This window comes from Peromyscus californicus, unplaced genomic scaffold (genome assembly GCF_007827085.1).
Source record: "Peromyscus californicus insignis strain IS unplaced genomic scaffold, ASM782708v3 Scaffold_24__1_contigs__length_46423439, whole genome shotgun sequence".
Taxonomy (NCBI): domain Eukaryota; kingdom Metazoa; phylum Chordata; class Mammalia; order Rodentia; family Cricetidae; genus Peromyscus; species Peromyscus californicus.
This window is the reverse complement of record NW_026294535.1, coordinates 42,338,182-42,362,510: the sequence shown is the minus strand read 5'-3', so window position 1 is coordinate 42,362,510 and position 24,329 is coordinate 42,338,182. Positions and strand designations below refer to the sequence as shown.

The 24,329-nt window shown below is 46.3% G+C and overlaps 1 protein-coding gene across 1 annotated transcript in view; it reads right to left on the bottom strand.

Moving 5' to 3' along the window:
- Lrig3 (leucine rich repeats and immunoglobulin like domains 3) overlaps positions 1-23,675 on the bottom strand; it is a 51,343-nt gene extending 27,668 nt beyond the window's left edge. The window contains exons 1-3 of the mRNA XM_052753517.1: positions 23,136-23,675; positions 17,382-17,453; positions 17,098-17,172 (exon numbers count right to left, since the gene is read on the bottom strand). Coding sequence (XP_052609477.1) covers positions 17,098-17,172; positions 17,382-17,453; positions 23,136-23,386 — 398 coding nt within the window. The 5' untranslated portion in view covers positions 23,387-23,675. The remainder of the gene's footprint in view (positions 1-17,097; positions 17,173-17,381; positions 17,454-23,135) is intronic.
- Positions 23,676-24,329: the final 654 nt, after the last annotated feature.

The window sequence follows — 24,329 nt, the reverse complement described above, 5'->3', positions numbered from 1 at the left end:
TAATGAAAACACAGCATGGTACAAACACATGAAAGGGCATTTATTTCCAACATTTGGCACACACACACACACACACACACACACACACACACACACCAAAAAAAAAAAAAAAAGTTTCCCTGAGCCATCTTGAAAACTACTTTGGCTGAAACAACTAACTCCCCTTAATATCAGACTTCATTTGAAAGAAAGATCTGGCAGGCGAAAGGCCTCTCCCATACAGATAAAAATAAACAGCCTTTGCTCACCTCTGTGAACAAGATAATGAGGAAGTTTCATTAAGAGAACTCACATGTTTAGACTGGCCCACTAGCACTGTGCCTTCGAGTGAGAGAGCCAACCGTGGAAACTTCCAAACGGAGACAAGGGGGCCACGTGAGGAGGAGAGTGTCGCTTCTTTCCAGCTAAAAGCCAGGTCAACATGAAGTATAATTATCTTTCGGATCACAAGCAGGATAAAGATGGCTACATCACAGTGTTTTAACAGCGGTCCGACAATAATCAGGGCTCTGTATGTCTGCCAGTTATAACCCATGTTAAAATGAAGAACGGAACCAGGGTCAAAAGCCCATTCATACCACATACAACACAACCCTTCTTCCTTGATCCCAGGTATGTAAGTTCAAGTTGGTCCTCTACGTAAACAGGAGAACTGACAACGAATTCTCAAAGAGGGCGATAAAGCAGGAAGTTACTGAAAATTGATTTTAATGGGAAATTATTATGTACAATAAAAGCTAACTCTGCTTTGGCAATGAAATTTTAAAATTCTGGGGTTGGAGAGGTGACTCAGCAGGTAAAAAAAAAAAAACATTTGCTGCCTGGTCTCACGACCTGACTTTGAACTCCAGGACCCACATGGCTGATCGATCTCTCGTCCTCTGACCTCCACACATGTGCGGTAGGCATTCATGGGAATGGTGATCCCAGACGCTTGGATATACCAGAAAATGGTACACCTCCCTCCCGGCAACAGCTGCCCAGGAGGGCAGGAAAGCAGGCACAGAGATGACTCCTTACAGGGATCAACTTGCTCCAAGTCGAGGCTCTTTAATACAATAATTCAAACTGCCATGCCCAAGAGGACTTCTTCACTCTCTTCCTGGTTCAATGTCTTGGCTTTGCTCCACTTGGTGAATCCAGCCAGACAGAAATGGAATAGAAAGGTCTCGCCCGGTCATCATGAGCCGGAAGTCAAGAGTTGGAGGATGGGGTACCACCAATAACCGGCTTTGCTACGGAGGCTTCAGGAAAGAATTGCAGAACCCCTAGCACTGTGCCTCCCTCCGAGAGACTTCTTTGACAGTTTGTCCCTGTGCCCTTGATCCTTATTGCTCTCAGTTTATGCTCTCCTGTTCCTGGACCTCATCTCCCATTAGCTTCTCTATGTTTGGGAATGTTTTTTGTGAGTCTGACAGGTTAGCTGTGCACCATGTTCAGGCAAGAAGCGGTTGTCTTCTCAGACTGGGGAGGCTTGGTGCTCACAGACGAAGTTTGAGAGGCTAGGTTCTGTTGTGATCCTTCACCCCAGCGTTGCTCAAACTTGAGCCAACAAGGAGAGCATTCTGGAGGCAGGCTTGGAGAGCACCGCACCACTGGTGGGGGGGGTTGTCTTCTGTTCAGTGTGTGTGCAGAGGAAGGGAGACCTGCCTGGGAGTCTGTGTTCCTACCAAGCTCTCAGGAATGCCCTGCTGTTAGGAGTACGGTGGCAAGATCACTGCCTGCATTCAAGTTTCCCCCTTCTCGGAGCTTCTTGCGGTCCCAAGATCCTGAAATTTCACAGGAATGTACTGCCTGGAAGCCTTCCGCTGGCACACAGTCGGCCTTTTCAGGAGAGAAAATGTGGCTCCTCAGTTCTCAGGTTGGTTTCTTCCCCATCATGTCCTTGGCAATCTCTTCCCTCCAACATCTGCCTGTGTCTGCTGGTGGAGTTCACCTCACAGGAGCCGATTCCTCCGCAGCACCCCCATTCCTCCTCTCTCCTCTCCGAGTCTCCATCCCGTTGTTCTCTGGTTCTTTCTGGCAGAATTTTTCAGCTTTCTCCCAGCACTTTTATTTCTGTGTTGAAAGGACTATCATTTCTGCATTCTTAGCCTCAGTTTTACAATCTGATGAGTATTTGCATTTTCAACTTCCAGTCCATTCCCTGCTTGTACGTTTCTCACGCGGCCCTTCTGTTTTTCTGGCTTTCGCTGTTCCTCTTTCCGTCCCAAAGACCAGATTTGTGTCTCCATCTAATGCCTCCAAATCCTTTTTTTTTCCATTGGTTCAGACTCTGACTTTTGAAAGTATTAAATATCCATTCATATTTTCTAAGTAAGTTCTTTAAAAAAAAAAACTTACTAAAACTAGGCAGGGCAGCAAATAACATGTAATTCTAGCATTCAGGAGGCTGAGGCAGGAAGATAATTGAGTTCAAAAACCATTCTGACCTATGAGGCAAGACCTGATATCAAAAACAAACAAACAAACAAACAAACAAACAAACAAAAAACAACAAAACAACCAGAAGGAGGTAGGGATGTAGCTGTCGCTAACGGGGTAGATTTGTGTCCTGCAAACACACGGCTCTGGATTTCAGTCTCATCACATACATCAAGTGCAGTGGTACGTGACTTAAATCCCAGTTCTCAGAAGATGAAAACAGGAGGGTCAGAAGTTCAAGGTCATCCTCTGATTTACAGTGAGAACATCCAGGAGCACATGGAAGAAGACGGAACCTTAAAGAAACCAAGGGAACACAAGCTTCCTAAGGACTTCAGGTGACGGGGCTGTTGACCAATAAGCAACCACCCACGCAGGTGACAGAGGGGAGCTGTTTTCTGCTGGGATGCTGTTTTTTCTTGCACACCCTCCGTCTCTAGTCTACAGGTGTAAGCATGGCTGTTATCACCTGAGAAACTTAACGGAAATAAGGTGAGAGGATGTAACCTCAGCATCCACGTTTCACTCGGTTTCCCTGACCCAGAGGCAATGCCCTCTATCCCACCCAAACTCCAAAAACATTCTGCTCAAGTTATCCTAGAAATAAACTTCCAATCTCCTGAGTCAGATGCAAGGCAGTCACTGGGCTGTGAGTCTGGAATGAGAACATGGAGGTCACACTACTTCCTATAAACAAGTTTTAGCTAAGTCTTTATTATTTTTTCTTTCCAGTCCTATAGGGTACCTCCACCTTTATAGGTTTTGAATTCCTGAACTATCCTGAGGATCAGCAGCATATGCACATATGTATACACACACATGCACACACTCTCACACACGCACTCATACACACGCACACACACTCACATTCTCACACACATACACACATAAGCACACACACACATGCACACATAGGAACACACACGTGTACTCATACACACATGCAAACATACACTCACACATGCACATGTGCGCGCGCACACACACACACACACACACACACACACACACACACACACACACGAGTTTTCACTTTCAGGGATGTCCTCTACTTTCTCCCTACTTAAGTTTACAATTTACCCATCAGCTTGCAAACTTTTTAATGGCGTTTTCATTTGGCCTGTGGTCTTGTCTTGGTTCTTGTTGGTATTTACTTTGGGTGTTTCCTTTTTCTTTGTTTCAGCCCTTTCACTTTGAGGTGGTTCGGAGAGAGAACAGAGCGGAACGAATGTGCCCAGTGTAACACGCTCAACACAGGTCTTCTGCAGTAATTCAATCAGTAACACCACATTTTCCTTAAAAAGTAAGCAAAGTATTTACCGTGAACTCACTTCTTCCATATGAATAAACTGTTCTATTGGCCTAAACAAGAAACTGTCACTGAATAATAAAAACAAGGGAGTACGGCTGTTCAAGACCACGAGCAAATAACCAGGTATTGTAGAAGGATTAACTGCGCGTGTATACACCGGGCTAAATTAATTCTGTTTGATTTGGCTCACAGAGCAACAGGCAGGGGACAGGGCAGGGAACCTTGGCCTCTCTGGTCCCTCTGAGGTAGAACAGAGTACGTGGTGGTTGTGATCCCACAGGCAGGTGTGCCACACCCCTATTCTGTGTGCCCACTGGCACGGGAGCTTGGGATTCTTATCTCAGAGGAGCCACTGAGCAGGACTGGTCAAGCCTGCAAGAAAAGAGGCAAGAGAATTTAGGCCTAGAGATGGAAGGGGCTGTGGATGCTGGGGCATGCCTGGAGTCCAGCACAGAGAAGCTCAGAGAAGGTAAGGAGGCGGCCGAACTGAGAGCGCGCTAGGTCTGCAGAGTGAGACCCACCCTGTCCCACCAAACAAACAATAGCAAAATGACAAATGGCGGACAACAGCTTTATTTAAAAAAAAAACAAAACAAAACAAACAAACAAAAAAAAAAAACGTATGTTTTAAAGCATGTAATGTCCAAACTGCAAGTTTCTTCCCCACCACAGAGAGGTAAGTTCTAGCAAGCACAACCACGGAGCAGGTCTCTCTGGGAAGGGCGCTCACCAGAATGACCTCCTACACCGGATGTGCTTCGTGGAGAGAGGTCCAAGGATCTCTCTTTCAAGGATTCTTTCCTTCCACAGAGGGAAATGCCTCTCCCAATTCCAAAATTGTGCACAGGCACTTATACTAAATAAAAAATGGGCCCCAACAGTTACATAACGTATCAAACTGTTTCTAATTCTTTGCAAATAATTCTCTTTGATAATTACATGGTGTGGTGGGTAAGAACAAAGACACCCATTCAATGAGCTGAATGTGTGCCCAAATCTGAAGCATTTTTTTCATTGGAAGAATTCTGCCATCTAGTCTAGACCAATGTCATGTGTGGGATTACAAAGAAAACTGACCAAATTCAAAAGCGCTTTTCTCTCTCTCTCTCTCTCTCTCCATACACACATATACACGTTTGTTTATATGTATACATGTGTATTCACTTTGACTAGTGCATGTTACATTTCTTTGCTATGAAAATTTTGAATTGCCCATACACAATAAAATGGACAGCTCCCAAATAAACACCAAATTTATCCTATGCTCTAAAGTACCTGAAGTGTGACTATTCCCTTCAATTTCCTTTTGTCTTCAACCTCACTCGACAGACTGCCAGACTGCTCTATCTTCTGAAGCGACAGAATAAGGGGATGAGACAGCCAGGCAGGTGGTATTAAGGGACAGAAAGGAGGTGTTTGTGTTTATGACTGCCTTTCCCTTTCATGTTTTGAATCTACTGCTTAAGCAACTTCCATCCAAGGAGAGAAGAGGTCTGTTGGCTCCACCACTCTTTCACTGTTTTGGTCTTCAACAAACCAGAGTCCTCAACCCCTGGCCTTAGGGAGCCATCAGAGAAACTTAAGGAAGAAAAGGAAGAGGCAGAAAGCAACCAGACCAGAAGAGAAGTGCGTGTTGAATCTTGCCACCCCAATCACGGAAACCTAACTGGCTGGAACTCTGTTTTGTCTGTCTTGGCAGAGCGAGCCTCACTTGGCATAGAGATGCTTCCTGGTAGAAGCTGTCCCCAGTGCCGCAAAGCTGCACTTGAAATGGCTAACCCCCAGTGGGGAGGAACGGCGAGGCTCTGACAGCACAGATGTTCTGCTGCGGCATCAAGCATTCTGGTCGGACAAGCTCAAGGGAGGGGAGGTCAATTTTAGGGGCTTCGAGAAGGACCACTGTGGAAAGATTGCCCAACAGGTCCCTTCTGTCAAATCTACAAACTCTTGGGTTTTGTTGTTGTTGTTGTTTGTTTTTGCGGAGGGTGGGGTGGGGTGGGATCAAGTTTAGTAAGTAAAAACAAGTTGTAGCAGACGGAGGAACAGAAAAGCTAACTGTGTGATTAACTAGGAGCAAGCCATCCATTCATGCCTCTATCCATCCAACAAATGTGTACTGAGTACTTTCCATGTACCAAACACCATCATGCAAGCCATGTCCTCATGGGGGATAAAAACAGAAATGGTATCAGTCTGGGGAGGTTCCATTTGGAAGAGAGAAACAGAAACTTTAAAATCATGAATACGACTGGAAGAAGTAGGTTTACAGGCACACTTAAAAATGTAAAAGTGGCTGGGCACGGTGGCACAGGCCTTTGTCCCACCACTCACTCAGAAAGCAGAAGTACATAGATCTCTATGAGTTCTCAGCTAGCCTGGTCTACATATCCAATTCCAGGCTAGCCAAGACTGTAGGGAGACCCTACCTAAAAAACAACCACCACCAACAACAACCAAAAAAAAACCCATAAACCAACCAACTGATCAAACAAACAAGATCCCAGAAAAGTGGAGCCGAAGCTGAGGCACAGGAAGAGTGGAGGGCGAGGTGATGGGAACACAAGGGCCCATCCCTGCACCCAAGGAATGACTCCAATTTGAAGAGGAGTTGCAGAGCACTGTACACCTGGCCCAAGATTCCACTTTCGACCTAACGAGCCACGTAAGGACACGGAGAGTTCTCAAAGGCCACGCAAACGATGACAAACGCGTATTTCAAATCTAGTCACTCTAGGCAGAGAACGGAAAACCCCAGAAGTCTGTATTCTGGGGGGACAGGCTAGTATAACGAGCAGATGGGACGGCGGGAAACTCACGTGGAGGCACAGACACAGCTCTGTGCACAGCGAATTTTTTTTTGTATGAGCTATATGTATAAACACTGTAAGGTCCGACAAAAGAATACCACGTGCGGGATTAAGACGCTCCTGTGTGTATTTCGTGGGACTTTCGCTCCATGAACACAACAGTATCTGGTTTGCATACACGGAGAAGCGTAGAGGCCTCTAAAGCAAGACGCTTTGCATGAAGGAAGAAGACATTAGTCCATCCATCCGTCCTCAGGACGGCATGCGCTCGCTCAGGGAAGAATTGTGCAGTTAAGCTGGTCAAATGCCATCAGCGCCTCTACAACCAGATGTGGGCAAAGCGCTGGGTATGGTCTATGCCCACTTAATCAAAGCAAAGCTTGCTGATTCCCCTTAGAAACCTATGCTTTACTTTTGCCTAAAGTCTGATCCTCAGCTTTCTCAATTAATATGACGAACTGGTGACCTCTTTCCAAATACTGACTTAGGAGGGTTTTGGTTCAAACAACTATTTGTGCTTTTACCTCCTAGTTATAAAGTTATGCGGGCCTGTCACTACTTGAAATGTTTGTAACGCTTGTCTTCCCATATGCAGCTTGATGTCTGAGCTGCGAACCTACTCAAATCACTCGTGCTAGATTTAAAAGCTATGAATTAAGCTTGGTGAATTCTTCAGATAAACTCAGTACTATACAACCAAGCAAAAGTACCTTAAGTGAAATCCAAACCAATCCAAGAGTCTGATTTTTGGAAAGCATGAGAACTGTGTAATTAGTATGGGTTGTGTTCACTATATAAGTAATAGAATATGTATATATATTTCTCTAGATTTATGATAGGATGACATCCCAGAAAACACATCATATGTGGAAATATTATAAGTTAAAAATGTGTTTAATAGCAAACCTAACCTGCTGGTCATCCAAGCTTAGGCTCAACCTATCTTAAACATGCTCAGACATATATTTACCTATTGACAGGCAAAACCATCTAATGGAAGTCTATTTTACAATTAGGTGCTGTCCCATGTAACTTACTATATACACTGAAAGCAGGAAGCAGGGCCACTGCACAGGCACACTCTTAAACCATCAACCAGCCTCAATACTGAGTTGAAACACCACGGGTAAGTGTGGGGGGTAATGTACTACACTCTCCTTTCTCTTTGGCTGTTCTCCTCCACCCTGTGCATGAACCAGAAGACATGTTTGTGTCACTCCCAGAGATGAACAACCTCCTTATGTGGCTCTAACACACTCCAGGGCTTTGAATACAGAACGACCGTCGGACCTGGACCTGTGGGTGACAGGCATGTCACACTGTTGATTCTCAAAGCCACAAAGGACCCTTGATTTTGAAAAGGAACGGTATGTTGACTATCTAAAAGGAGGAGGAAGAGAGAGAGAGGGAAGGAGAGAGAGAGAGAGAGAGAGGAGGAGGAGGAGGGAGAGAGAGAGAGAGAGAGAGAGAGAGAGAGAGAGAGAGAGAGAGAGGCAGATTCTGCTGCTTAAAGAAAATAAAAAGTTAAGAGCTCATCCATGACTCCTTCTAACCCAGCCAATAAGGAAGAACCTCCATGAGCTCATCCATGACTCCTTCTAACCCAGCCAATAAGGAAGAACCTCCATGAGCTCATCCATGACTCCTTCTAACCCAGCCAATAAGGAAGAACCTCCATGAGCTCATCCATGACTCCTTCTAACCCAGCCAATAAGGAAGAACCTCCATGAGCTCATCCATGACTCCTTCTAACCCAGCCAATAAGGAAGAACCTCCATGAGCTCATCCATGACTCCTTCTAACCCAGCCAATAAGGAAGAACCTCCATGAGCTCATCCATGACTCCTTCTAACCCAGCCAATAAGGAAGAACCTCCATGAGCTCATCCATGACTCCTTCTAACCCAGCCAATAAGGAAGAACCTCCATGAGCTCATCCTACCAACCTGTCAACATCTTCTCCCTGACATCAATGTTCTACCCAGGTAGCAACGGCTGCACCTCAAAGCCCGGGGTACCCACAACCCCCTGGGCATCACCTCTCCTTAGAAGTCATACCAGCTCCCTTTCCCACTGCTGGAGCCACTACACAGCTCGACACAGGCCGGGCCCTCTTTTGCTTTGCTCTCTGTCACTTAGCAAATGATCAGCCTTGTTATTAGGCTCCAAATCCACCCATAAGCACAACATTTAGGCTATAAATTACGGTCATATCTTATTTTATTTGTAGGTGAATAAATAAAGTTGCCTGGAGAGCAGAGGTCAAAGCGAGCCATTTAACAGAAGTCGGGTGGTGGTAGCCCACACCCTTAGTCCGATCACATGGCAGGCAGAGTCTCTGTGTGGTCAAGGACACAGCCAAGTGTGGGGACCCAAATCTTTAATCCCAGTACAACCTGGGGGTCTGTACAGACAGGCAGTGACGAGGAAGACGTGTGGTTGGGTTTAGAGCCAATGAGAAGGCAGAACAGAAAGGCAATAAAAAGACGGGTCACACAGGAAGAAGGTCTCTTTCTCAGGGGAAGGATGGCAGCCGAGTGGCAAGCTAAAGGTGGTTGTGGCTCTTCGCGCTGATCTCTTGGGCTTTTAACTCCGTACTTGGCTCTGTGTTTCTTATTTAATAAGACCGCTTAGAAATTCGTCTACAACAAGTGTTGAGTTATTAACTATTATCATGTTGTGCTGCCCCCACTTTTTTTTTTTTTGACCACTGAAAGGAAGTTCCGGTTTTACTGTTAGTTTACTCTAAATATAAAGTGCCCAATACTCTCTCCCTCATCTGTTGCTGCCAGGATAATTTTTAAATTTCGCCTATCTCCTGTGACCCTCACGTTCGAGCAACCACATGGGCACCCTCGGCCTCTGCCCCTGAGCTAAGCCCACAGCACGCTGTGGTCGCTGCAGCTGTGGCTGCTGGCTGGAGGCCCTCGGAGCCCTTCCAACGCCACTTGATCCTCGGCCGGAACAGAGGAGGCATGTGGGCAGACATCTCCGACTGTTTGTACAGATAAACCAAGAAGAATTCATTACGTCTGCCTCAGGTCAGGCAGGCCATGACACTGAGCCAGACACAAACCTGTGCCCCAACTCCAGCCCCAGTCTCCCCTATTTTAGAGGGTTCTATGTGTCGCTCACCCACTCAGATTCTTCATGAATGCTTTCCACATGAATGGAACTGCCCTGGGCTGCTGCTGCTGGAAGGACTGAGACCTCAGGAAGACACAAGTCCTACCTTTGGTGTGAGACGTGGCAAATGCCCCTACAGGCCACACACCCTATACCTGTAAGAGTTTCAAAACGGAAATCAAAGAAAAATCTCTGTGCTGGATGGCTAGTCTCATCAGTCAACTTGACCGGGCTGAGAAACATCCAGGAGGTTAATGAGGAGCACTTCCGGCTGCCTCTGAGAGGATATCTCCAGACAGGACTAACTATGGAGGAAAACCTGGGCATAAACGCAGGCAGCGCCATCCCATAGACTGGGGCCCACATGGAATAAAATGGAAACAGAGAAAACCCTCTAGTGCTGAGGCCTTGTTTCTCAGCTTCCTGGCTACTAAAATATCCCCTGCTCTGCTCCACCAGGCCCTCCTGACAGGAGGGACTCAAACCTTAAAATCTGAATTAAAGGTGACCTTTCCTTCTTTGTCTTCCCAGGCATTCTGCTACAGGACAAGAAAGACTGGCTAGCCACCACCACCCTTCCAAGCATTCTACAGAACCTGAAGATCCTGTGGCCACAGGGCTAACACTCCCCGCCCCACGGTGCTATTTTTGTTGTAGTATCTTGGCAGCTCAAGACCCCACCCCAAGGGAAGGGTGTGATTCACACACTTTTCTGTGCCTCCAACACATCTCAGATACAATGGGACAAGAGATGGGACAGAACCACGTGTTATCCACAGTAGGTTCGCAGGTCAGCAGTGGGGACAGACACCTGCCATCAGCAGTCCTCAAACACGGCCGAGGACTTTGTCTGGCGTCTCCCTCCCTCACCCCAGGAATCCAACAGGGCTAGTTTTCTTCTGAGGGAGGCAGCTCAGTCTTGTGGGATGTGTATGTGTGTGCACTGTGTGGCTGTAGGTGTATGGATGCGTATGTGTGTGCACTGTGTGGCTGTAGGTGTATGGACGCGTATGTGTGTGCATTGTGTGGCTGTAGGTGTATGGATGTGTATGTGTGTACATTATGTGGCTACAGGTGTATGGACATGTATGTGCGTACATTGTGTTGCTATAGGTGTATGGACGTGTATGTGTGTGCACTGTGTGGCTGTAGGTATAAGGACATGTATATGTGTGCATTGTGTGGCTGTAGGTATATGGATATGTATGTGTGTATACTGTGTGGCTGTAGGTGTATGGACGTATATGTGTGTGTGTTGTGTGGCTGTAGGTGTATGGACGTGTATGTGTGTGTGTTGTGTCTCTGCTGTGGATTTCCATAGCTCACAAAGTGAAAGGGACGGTCACCAAGAAAACCTGGGTTTCCGAACACCACGCTGCGTGACTTACAGAGACAAAAGAAAAGGGCGCCATGGAGTCCCACTTGCTACTCACTCTGGGACAGGCTGTCACTGCAGAGTCATCTAATGAATTCGGAGCTCCTTAAATTGCCTCTCTTATTCTTTTTAATTTGGCCTTTTTAATTAGCGCTACTGCGGTTGGTATAATTTAATATTATTATTATTACTCTACCAAGTATGCATGGTTGAACACTGTAAATATTTAGCCACAGGTCTGGACTCTGTGTATACAAGATCTGTCTGAATTATGCTAAGTACACATGGGCTTTCTATAAATATTCTCTAATATGCATGTTAATTAAACACCAACTATACATTATTATATACCTGCAGTAGGGCACAGAGCCACAGAAGTCTCCAAACACAGAGGAGAATGGTGGAAATAAGGTTTGTATTTGATACCCGGGTATCAGCTGGACATGCAAGGCAAGGTGGGTAAGGCAGGGCAGACTTAGAGCTGAGCCCCAGCCTCCAACATATACTGTGAGGCCATTGCGGAAATCTCACCTTCTCAGTGAATCTTCTTCTCTCTGCATCCCCTTTTCTTTTATCACATTTTTTTTTTTTTTTACATTTTTACTTATTTATGGCAGTGGGGGATGCGTGAGCCACAGTGCACTGGTGGAACTCATAGGGCAGTTGGTGGAGTTGGTTCCCTCCTACCATACGGGTTGTGGGAAAGGAACTCAAGTCCTCAGGCTTGGCAGAAAGTACCACTGCGCCATCTTGAAGGCCTTCCCTTTTAAACTGTCCGGTCTTCTTTGGCCATGCCCATTGCTCAGACTTTCTTTCCTGCTTTTTTTTTTTTTTTTCTCTCCAAGATCTACCCGACGCTGTAGGCAACTCTTATTTGATGTTTATCTTCCCACTTCCATGAGAAGGTGAGACATTCCCGCTACAAAGGCAGGGATTTTTGTCTGTATTGTTCATTGCTGACCTCTGTCCTTAGGGGCTCTGTCAATATTGGCCTTTCCTGAGCACGTCAAAGGACAGCCGCCAGGCCTCACTCACCACACCTTTATCGGGAGCCAAAGCCACCTTTTCCTTTGAAGTTGGCGTACCCATCCGTTTTCCCTCTCCCGTCCCGTTAGAATGAAGTTCCACCATAAGAGGCAGACTGTGAGCTCTCTGCTTGAAACAGATCCTGGCATAGAACAAAAATTCACTGCTGTGCTCTAGGTGAATGAATCACCTCCCTCCCCATCACTCCTCACTTGTGCGAACCAGATGGCTTTTCCTGCCTGCTCTCCACAAATCCTCACAACGACTCTGGGAAGACAGGTACTGTTATTATTCTCGTTTTAAAGAAGAGAGCACACACACGTACACAGAAAGACCCACTGTGGGCGGGGCTGGTCATGAATCCCAGGCCCCTAGATAGAGGCTTTGCTTCGTCTCCTCAGGGAGGCTGAAGGTGCAGGGTCTTGCACTCTACTGCTGCCCCACACGCCCACCCCTGAACTTTACTTTCAATGACCTTTCTATTGGCGCGACCCCTCCGTACATCAGGGCGGTCACCACGCTTCCGCTCTGCTGAAGGGGTAGTTGTCTGCCACCTCCAAGCTGCTCTCTACACTGAAGCTAGACTGATGTTTCCAGGCATTACATTGGATCCTCACACTGTTACAAACCTCTTTGATGGCTTTTTACTGAAGCCCGTGCTTTGAATTTAACCATGGCTGGGGAGGATGGCTCAGTCCACACAGTGCTGGACAGGAGGATCCTGAGGCTTGCTGGTCAGCCAATCTAGTGGAATCAGTGAAGTCTAGGCTCACTGACAGACCCCATCTCAGATGATGAAGATGATGATGATGATGATGATGAAGAAGGAGGAGGAGGAGGAGGAGGAGGAGGAGGAGGAGAAGAAGAAGAAGAAGAAGAAGAAGAAGAAGAAGAAGAAGAAGAAGAAGAAGAAGAAGAAGAAGAAGAAGGTGGTGGTGGAGTTTGAGGAAGACACCCAACATTGCCCTCTGGCTTCCACATGGGCACACATAACACCTGCACACTTGTAGAAAGATGACAATGGCATCTTGACTGTGATACTGACCTAACTGACATTTCCAGAAATGTTTACGTCAGAGCTGATCAGAACTCCAGAGGATGGATGTGTCCCAACAGACGTCCCTGGCCCTGCCCAAACCCACCAACTGGGACACTGTAGGAGTGGGGTCAGACAATGTCCATTTTTAACGCCACAAGCACTGCTGACAGCCGCTGATTTAACGCTTCTCATCTCTAGGACACTTGGCGAATGTCCACAGGTCAGGCAGTACTAGTTAAACCATCATCGTCAAGACAAAGACTTGACCAGCCTTGTTTCACAATTAAACCACCATGTCTCACAAATGAAACCCCTGCCCCAACTCATGTTACATGTTTCAAAAGTGCTTGGGCCGGGCAGTGGTGGTGCACGCCTTTAGTCCCAGCACTCGAGAGGCAGAGCCAGGTGGATCTCTGTGAGTTCAATGCCAGCCTGGTCTACAGAGTGAGTTCCAGGACAGGTGCCAAAACTACACAGAGAAACCCTGTCTCGAAAAACCAAAAAAAAAAAAAAAAAAAAAAAGTGCTTGGAACCTGGATAAGTCACACCATACCACATAAAGTGTGTGGTCAACAGTTTTACTTTGAGATATACTCATCTCGAGGATTTTTCCATTTCTAAAAAAACAAAACAAAACCCAAACAAACCCTATCTTACCACAGCTTTGCAATGATTTGAGAGAGAGAGAGAAAAAAAATCAATCAATAAAAGACACAGACACACACACACACAGCCCATGCCTTACCCCAGCACATCAGTGAGTTCTGAGCCTTCTAGTCAGGTCTTTTGCATCGTAAAAGATCCGTTATCATGTCAGAGATAAGCTTTGTTAGAGGCTGGCCGCTGACTTTCCAGCCGGCATCCCAAGTCCCTCATATTTTACCAGGCTTCAGAACTGTCTATCTTGTCTTTGGACATGGGATGCCATCTGACCCCACATTAGCGCCTGTCTCCTACAATTATAGGCAGAGACAAATATTTTACCAGCTAGTCATCTCTGAAGCCAGCTACTCCAACTGGGAAGGTCCTGTGGCACAGAGAAACAGCAGCATGAAGCTGGAGTATTAAACCTTTATCCTTCAGATGTATAATATACACAGAAGATATATACCACAAATATTTTATATAAAGATTGTGATATATATATATATATATATATAAAATGTTTAAAAATCCAACTAATTTTTCCTTATTTTAACATATAAATAGCCCAGAAAAATATTTTCTTCCAAAAAAAATGTAGAAAAACAAGCTAAAAAAACCCTGATAACAAAGGTCAAATGTTTTTAGAAACTACTTTGAAAAATGCAATTTGAATATAGTGCTAAGGCAAGTATGGAATCTGAGTCATGTCATGAAGTTTAATACCTTTTTTTTTTTTGCAATTTCAGAAATGTATTTAAAAGTAATGATATTTGGTTGAGATTACTTCTCAGGGCCTCTCTATGAAGGAAAATAAATATTCCATCTACACAACAGGATACAGAAGATACTGATGTTTTAGAAATAATAACTATATATTACAATATCCAGGAGAGCCTTCAGGAGAAAATAAAATATTTGTAGTAAGAAACCACCAGAGAGGTAAGGTTTTCAAGACCTTTCAGGGGCATAAAAAAAAACATTTTTCACTCTCCATACTGCATGAGCAGACTCCTCACATAAATCACCCCCCACAGGGGCTCCCTAAGCTAAGCAATAATTGGGCCTCGCATTATGTGAGAGGAACAAAATAAGACTGCCCAGATGTGCTCCGACCGATGAAAGGGAAAGGAAGTGAAATTTTGGAGGCTAATTTGACACACAGCCTCACTAAAGCTAAGCACACGCAGAAACAGCATGTGGACCATTCCTAACTCCCCCCCCATCCCACCCCCACGCGCTCCCCCATCATTCCAGCCTCTGGCTTTCTAGCTATAATTGATGGCATTCAAAGGTAGGGTGGTAGCTATTCAGTTCCAAGAGAAATTCATAACTTCCTTGCATGTTCTTAGACTCAACAACACGGCTAACTAGAGGCTGTTACACCACCCTACCCAGAGCAAAAGCCACCGCAGACCCTCAGCCACCACAGTGCCAGGAGGCTCTTAAGCATGTTCACAGAGTCTGCTGAAACACAGGACAAAGACAACAGGGTAAAGAGAAACATTAACAGGCCCCCCCTTGGCCGGACAAAAATAACTCCCGAGGCTGTAAGATGCCTTCCGCTCGGACACCAATAAGACATGAAGAAAATGGGTATTAATACTAATATGAAAACTTTTTTTTTTTAATTCAGTGTTTATTTGACAAATACCAAGTGTCTTTTCTTTCGTGCCTCTCTGGTTCTGATCTTTGGGGAAAGCCACATGAGTATCAAATACCACTCAGTTCTTATTCAAACAGGAGACAAGCAGACTCAGAGGCTGCGGAGTGACTTGGCTGACCTGGGCCTTCAGGAAAAACAAACCACTATAAATCACCAGATGTAAGCAATTGGAGAGTGATCACTTTAATTAATTGACCAGCTCGCCTGAAATTTACTATATAACTTCCACCTTTCCAACACTTTTACTAGGAAAAAAAAAAAGGAACAATGGTGGGCTTTTAATCAAGCTGTTTGAAGAACATGTTTTAACTTTGGAGACAAGTAAATTTTTAATTACTTAAGATCAGGACAGGAAATTGCTTAATTTTCGAAATTAAACCGGAAACATACAAAATGCCACCAAGACAAGATGGTCCCCGAAACTGACCTGAGTACATGAGTATAAACATATTATCTGTACTGAAAATACAGAAAATCTGACACGATTTTAATTGCATCTGAAAAACTACAAACTCACGTTTTGCCTTCACTTACTGATTTAACTACCTATGTTGACATTTTCAGTCGGGGTTTCTAATCCTGATTTCCCATGCCAGCCGCCATACTTAAAAGGTGATGCCAGATGACTCACTGATTAAGAGCAGACTCTGCTCTGGAGAGGACCCTAGTTCAGTTCCCAGCTCACACATCCAACAGTTGATAACTGATCCAGGAGATCTAGCGGCCCCTTTTGGACTCCAAGGATACCTGCACTCACATGTGCACAAATCCACAAACACATATAACGAAAAATAAAAACGAGACCTCAATGGCATATTACCAATTCCTATTATCCTCACAGGAAGTCTGAGCATTATTGACAAATATTACATAACGCAGCATTCACAGTTCTCAGGCCTGCCAAACACTGAGCACTGTCAGAATTTAATTTCTAGTCCACAGAACATAACCAAAGCTCTAAGTAACTTCTTTTGAATCCTGGCAGTCAGGGTAGCAAAGGCAGAAGAGGCCGGGCGGTGGTGGCGCACGCCTTTAATCCCAGCACTCGGGAGGCAGAGCCAGGCGGATCTCTGTGAGTTCGAGGCCAGCCTGGACTACCAAGTGAGTTCCAGGAAAGGCGCAAAGCTACACAGAGAAACCCTGTCTCGAAAAACCAAAAAAAAAAAAAAAAACAAAAAAAAAACAAAGGCAGAAGAGAGTAAAGTGTGTTATAAGGATGCTTGAGGGCTTGGTAGTTTAATGGGTTGCCTAGCAAGCAAGAAGCTCTGGGTTCCACCCCCAGCTCCAAAACAAACAAACAAACAAACAAACACTTGAGATTTAGAAGTGGGAACAAGTTAATTTAAAGATGCCTTCTTTATTATGCCCTGAAAAGGGTATTCAAAGTTTGCTTCTAAGAGGTACGTGCTAGTTCATATAAATCAGTGATTCTCAACCTTCCTAATGCTGCAGTACAGTTCCTCATGTTGTGGTGACCCCCAGCCATGAAATTATTTCATTGCTAACTCATAACTGTAATGTTGCTACTGTTATGAATCTTAATGTAAACATCTGATAGGCATGATATCTGATATGCAACACCCGAAGGGGTCCACTGATTGAGAATCACTGACACAGATAGTACCTGCCGCTCTTACACACATACATGGGAATGATGGGAATGATGCTGACATTCACTTACAAGGAGAGCTGTCTAATATTTGCTGACACTGGTCCCAGGTTTGGAATGGCCTCCAGTTCATTGTTATTCAGCTTCCTAAGAATGCCAAAAAAGAACAGAAAAGGCTAATTAGGTAATCTGAAATCCAAAGATGTGAAAACACTGTATATTATTTAAAGACCTCGCCCGCCCACTTAAAAGTTCGAAGGAAGGTCTCTATAATCCAAAGGTTCATCCCGTGAAATGGTCTGGGGGTGGGGGGAACATTTTATGCAACCCTCAAATAGGAAGTGACTGTGACTCACACTTCTCGAAGGTTTTGGAGGTGGCTCAGGGAACTTGTCTGGATAGAAGATAACCTGTTGTGACTGAGGTCCCTGGAAGAAAACAAAAAGTGGTATCACAAGCAGTTTCGTAAACGTTACTACTATCACTTAGTGATGCGCCAGGCAGAGCAGGGTTCTGAACTCTCTCTCTCAACACCAGTGGCAAGAAGAGAAATAATCGGACCACTCTGTCCACAGACTAAATGGCAACCAAATGCCAAACTCGAAATGACAAACTCTGAGGGCAAATTTAGTTTAAGAGGCTGGCAGATTCAAATACTTGAAGCCCACAAGCATTTTAAGGGCTGTTTCTTTGGCACATGGTGAACAGACCTTTTATGAACTATAGCTTGCTTCAGCCTCTCATCTCTCTCCCCACCCTCCACTCGATCCAGTGACATCATAGACTATGAAAAGTAGCTAATTAGACAGGTTACTGAAACAAGGACTCCGAAGAAACATTTTGATTATCACAAAATTAAGTAGCAAATGTCCTTAACGGCAGTCAAAGAGAACAGAGGTTGGCATCCATGGGTAGTTATTTTAGCTATTTGTTTCTCTGCGTTAGTTAAGGGACTAGATTACTAATACAGGGTGTGTTCGTGTGTGTGTGTGTGTGTGTGTGTGTGTGTGTGTGTGTGTGTGTGTATGTGTGTGTGTGTGCAATCGCACACGCCCCTGAATGTACATGCTCAAAGGGATACACCCTCTCCTCTAAGAACTCTTTGAATTTCAATATCCAATAATGCAGCACACCATTTAAACCACACCAACCATCTAATAACGCAGGGCAAGCGGTACAAGCATTTTGGTCGCTAAAAGAAACGTGCTTCTTACTCAAAGGCCCAGTAAAACTTAACAACAATTCCCACAGGCGTCCAAGTACTAAAAGTAACCAACTCCTAGCCACACAGTGCTCTGGGTTAGGAAGTCCACCCAGCATCACGATTTGGAAAAAGGAAAACACAATCCAACGAATGTTTCAACATCCCATCTACATGCCTCCAAAGTAGTACAAGGAAGACAAAATGGTTGGAACAGTCACTCGGAACGAGGTTCAAGCCCAGTGTGGCTGGAAGCTCCCCTTCTGGAAGAGGCAAGCCGATCCTCAGCTAATTCCTCGGTGTTGAAAATGAAGACTTTTAAATCACCAAAGTTTTAGATAACTAAGGTTAGCTGCTGACAAGCAGGAACCACGCTACCTCCATCAGAATGTCCTCCCACAAACAGGAGAAAAATAGCAATTGCACACCCAGAGAAACACTGTTGCTGCTTGCTCACTCGACAACTGGAAATGAAGGACCCTGTCATTCTCCCTGCTTTTTGTTTCCAGAGTAAGCCCTGATTTCTGTGTTTCACCCTAAAAGAAAATAAAAAAAAAAAAAAAAAAAAAAAAAAGGAACTCGCAAAGATGGTATTCAAGCTCTGTTTGCCTAGAGACCTACCCGACAGTAACCGACATGAGCAGATTTTGTTCCGGTGGAGTTATAACATGAAGGGGGGTGGGGGTGGGGTGGGGGGAATCTGGCTCCCATTTCAACTATAAAAATCCTGCAATTACAACCACTGCTGTGCACGCTCACCACGCTGGCTGGAGCCAGACACTTTCCCCTCACAGTCCAGCCCAAGTCCATCTGGAGTTCATCAAGGAAGCAGAGAGCCCAACAACTCACGTTAGCAGTCAGACAAAAACCTGCGTGCCTTTAGCACCCCAGACAGTCACAGATTGCCCACATGGTTGAAAACACAACCCAGAAAGGAGCCTTCCACCTGGGGCTTTAGCCTCACTCCACGGACAGTCATTTGGACCTACTTAACTCAAGAATGCTGAGCCTGCCCCCACCCACCATTGTTTCCTGTGTTTGAAAAGCATGGGGAGGGGGGCAATCTGGTATTTACATTTCATCCAGTTGATTTTCTTTTAAATTAAAAGAAAAGAAAAGCTCGTTGTAAGGATTATTATTTCACAGGGAATCCTGGGAGAAATGAGATGTGGGGGCTCAAAGTTTCCCACCAGTCATGGGATGAGGTCCCCCTCCCCAGCTCCCCCCCCTCCAACAAAAGGTCTTTAAACTGGGAACAGCCTGCAGCCCAATGTACATTCTGGGGACACTGGTTTCATGTCTTCCAGCAGGAGCTGGCAGCCATACGTATTTCAGTTCTGGCCAATGCTTCCATTCTGAGATCTGTATACTATTAAAACCATATTATATGTGGGAGACGAAAAGAAAAAAAAAATCTTAAGTGACTTTTACTGCTAAATACTTAAAGCCATGGAACTTTTAATTTACCTAAACTTAGATTTTTTTTTTACAGTAATATACATTTCAGAAGTAATTACCTTCTTTTCAGGGGATGCCACATTTTCCTACATCTCCCCTCTATTATTTTTATGGATGGAACACTGAGAGATTCGGGACATAAAACGCCAGTGTTTCCTTGAACCCAGGACAGAAACCATTCCATGGGAGGGCAGATTGATTGTTATGTGAAGTTCCATAAAAGAACATCTTTCCCCGGGAAACTTTTTTTTTTTTTACAAGATTTGCTGTGATGAGGCCAATACATGGGTTGGGCAAGGCGTTAACTATTTACCCAGAAAGCCACTGGGCAAAGGCTTGGGGGAAAAAAAAAAAAAAAACCAAACCCTGTGTATGGTAGAGTCGCTTTATCAAGTGAATGAGCATATGTGAGAACTATTGATTTTACAGCACTTGGTGCTGGCTAGTGTTTTCTCCTTTTTAAACATTTGGAAATCTGGCTTCCGGCTCAAATTTGAAAACGCAAAGACAGCGGTGTGTCTCAACCCCACGGGGGCCTGCCAAGCTGCTAACTCAGCAGAAATATGGAAAGCTGAAAAACAAAACGGCAGGCTTGTAGCTGTTTTAAAACACGGCTCCAAAGCGACTCGTAAATCAGCCTGCTGGGCTCGAGTCTGGGTCTGGAAAATACAGACGAACAGCTGTGGAAACCATAAGGACTATTACTCCCCTCCCCACCCCCAGCTGCAGTCAGCTCCAGAAGATTCCTAACAGGCCAACACCGAAGAAGTCACACACCAGCACAAACCACCTTTCGGACTTTCACCTCAGCCCTGTCGGGAGCTCAAACATGTCCACGTGATAAGAGGCATCCTCTGAAATCCCAGCTAGAATCTAGTAACACTGGAGGTTCCAGTTGGCAATCAAACCATTTCCCCCGCTTTGGCTAAACCCCGTACTTTAACAAGCCCTCCTCTTTGGGTTTGGAGCTCCAAAAGCACAAAGGTTTTCCAGCGAGGCTCCGAGCAGTGACTTTTTTTTTTTTAACAGCCACTTTCATTAAAGGACTGCAGGTCCGTTCTCAAAGCAGGAGCAAGCACAGTGTTATTATTGTTCAGCTCCAACTATTCAGCTTTCCACTCAAGGCGCTCCTGTGGCAATAAATGACAACTGGATAAAGTGGGGACACACACACACACACACACACACACACACACACACACACACACACACAGCACAGACGTTCATAACTTGCCCGTTCAACAAAGAGAACAAAAGGCCCACAGCATACCTTCCTGAACTTTCTCATCAACTGTTCCAAAGGCAAACTTTTACTCTTTTAATGACCCAAGGAAAGGAGAGCTGTGCCGAACAAGACACACTTTTCTACTCACTCCCTGGTTGTGGAAGTGAGGCCTACTTAAGAGCTTTTGGAATTATGTAAGATTTAACTAGCAGCAACTTACACCTCCTATTGCAATCCACCAAATAACGGGGGGAGGAACTCAATGGCACGTTGCTTTTTTGCTCTTCTCTGAGGTGAAGAACAGACCTCTAGGGCTTTGAGGACAAACAAAAGAAACCCTGACAATAAAGAACTTAAGACCACATGGTCTGGTGACACCTAGGAAGATGGTCAGAAGTCACAGGAGTACAAGAACGGGAGGGAAGGCTGTCCAGATGAAAGGTGACAGCAGGACCTCTGAAAACAGACTAAGTGCTTATTTATACAAGTGGGATGTATTTTCACATACATTTAAGGAATGTGGACTTGTATTGAGACAATTTACTACTGGCGGAAATGTAATTAAAGGCTGTGCTAACCAAATAAACTGTAATTTGTTAGTGTGCCACCAAATTATCTGCAAAACAAAATCCTAATTAGGTCAGCTCTCTTTAAGAACGTTTAAATAGGTATTGAATCCCCCTTTCGATTCAGCTCTACTTCCAATCCAGGTCCGCAGAGTTCTCCGAAATGCCTCTAGATCCCAAAACACAATACTGTGCACTGACGGCATTTAATGGGCCACCTGTCATTGAGGAACTAAAGTTAGACTGAGTAAGCATTTCTAAAGGCACTCCAGGGAAGCACCGTCTGAGTTTTCTCTCATCCCTCTGCTATCCATAGGTGTCCACCTCCAGGCATTCACGTGTTCCATATGTTGTCAATGGAGCCATTCTGCTTCCCGTGGATGCGGCAGCGCGACCCCCACCCCCCACCCCCAAGAGGCAATTGAATGGAATTAGCCACAACTAATTGAAAGTCTTCCTGCTTTAGGCTCAAGTCTTTATCTTCCCTTTCACGAGTAATAAAAGCTGCTACATCAGACATTCCATAATCAGCCATTAAATATCAATCCAATTCTCGTTAATTCTATTTCCTTATTAAACTCCTTCTTAAAACAAGGCGTTTTGTTTGATGGTCAACAGTTTATAGCTGATGAAAGAATTTAGGTTGGCACGCTGGTTTAAAAAAAAAAAAAAAAAAACAACCCAAACAACACGACTTCTTAAGCCGCCTGACCACCAACTATTGTCAAGACCTTCGACGATTGTTTAAGAGCTGAGAATTTCCACTAGGCCTAAATTTAGGAATCTTAAATATGAAGTGCAATCTGATTTTTCTTTTAACCAGGACAACTGTTTTTTTTTATACAACTTTTGATTTTTTTTTTATTTTCACTTAGCTATTTATTTATTTTGCTTATGGCTTAAACACCCCCCTCCAATTTTAACATAATAATTAGGGGTTGGGAGAGAATAAGGAGGGTTGACATTTGTAAAAACTCGCTTTTCCAAGTAAATTACATTTTCTTCTGTGTTCTTCCACACAGTTGGCAGTGACTTCAGGCTTTCAGACCTCTCAGCTTAAAATTCGCCCAACAGCACTCCGCGCGGGCCCTCAACCTTCACAGCGCTGCTGGAGGAGGGGTCGGTTCTGAAAACCCACTTCCTCCCCTTGCTTATCTACAGATCAGACTTCGCACCCAACTCCTCACCGGAACCGAGACGCATTACAAAGTGGCCCGGGCGGGAGGCTGATGGTCTGCTAATGTGAAATTAAGCACAGGAAGAAGAAAGGTCTGTGCACCACAGCTTGAGGAGGGGGTTCTCCGTGAAAGGAGCGCAAGCAGTGACTGGGGACAGGCAGGGACTCTAAACCACTGGGAAGCCAAGGTTGGGCCGGTTTCCCCAAATAATAAACTCAGAAGAAAACATGCAAAATCCGGGGGGTCTCCCAGACTGGCTCCTGCGGTCGCGGGCGTCTGGTCCCCTGGCCCGGGAGTGGCGAGCCAAGCGCCCACCTGCGCGGACGCAGAGGGAGACTGGAGTTCCCCCAAGGGGCTCCACTCGCCGCCTGGGCGCAGTGCACACTGCACCCTGTGCCCAGGCCTTGGGCAGACTCCGCTGGTCCCCGCACCCCTCGGTGGGGCCGTCCCCTCCACCCCACGGGAATGATACTGATACTCACAGCCGGGCGACCCAGGCCGGGAGAGGATCAGGAAGGCGAACGAGCCGCCGGCGGCTGCAGTCTAGCAGGTCCCCGAGGCAGTGGCAGGCGGCTGGGCACGGGCGCCGTGCAGCATCCTCCGAGGGCTGCCCCGGCGCCCCGTGGCCTCCGCGCTCCGCCGGGCCGGTGCGCCCCAGCCCCGCGCACAGCAGCAGCCCCAGCGCCGCCGCCGCCGCCGCCGCCGCGGCCGCTCGGAGCCTGGGAGCACCCATCGCCGCGCTCCCCCGCCGCCGCCGGTCGGCCCGGAGCTCCGCAGCCTCGTGCCAACTCTCTCCCTCCTCCCCTCCCCCGACGAGCACCGAACGCCCGGGACCCGGCTGGACACGCCGATCGCGGCCGCGTGCTCCTCTCGCCCGCTCAGGGTCGGCACCGAAGGCCTCGCATGCCCGCGCGCAGCGGGAGAGCCAGCAGCGAAGGACGGCCAGCCGCGGCGCGGGCAGCCCGAGCGGCGTCCGAGAGCTCGATCGCCTGCAGAGAAACTTTTCCGCCTGCGGCGGGCGGGCGGGCGGGCGGGCGGGCAGGCGGCGGGGGCGCGAAGTCCCGGCGCGGCGGAGCGGCGAGGCGGGGCGCGGAGGCGGGCGCTCGCCCATTGGCTCGCCGGGGCACCCGCGGCCACGTGACAATAACAAGGCTCCAACCCTCCCCGGCCGGCGCCGAGGAGAAAGTGGAGCTGAGATTGTAGGAAATTCCGAGTTACATTTTCCAGCGTCTGCAGCCAGAAGTCTCCGCTATGTCCTGGGAACCGTAGATCAGATGGAATGGAAGGGGGGAAAGCGAGCCAGCGGAGGAGGACTGAGCTCGCTTGCTGCTCAGATGTGGAGTGACTTGGAGAAACTTTAGGGGAGTACAGTTAAAGTGGTTTTGGTGTGAGGGAGCGTTTCAATTCCAAGCGAAAAGAACTGTGTCGATTATTTTACTATTCGCGGGTGGAACAGCGGCTTTGATGGGGGAAAAAACAGTTTTAATATTGATACCAGTAGGGTCTTTTTTATGCCCACAAATCGAATATATACATACATACATACATAGCCTGGCCCCCCAACCCTGGAAGACAGAAGCAGGCGGATCTGTGAGTTCCAGGCCAGCAGGACAACACACTGAGGCTCTTTCTCAAATGTCTGTCTGTCTGTATATATGTATGCATGCATGTGTGTA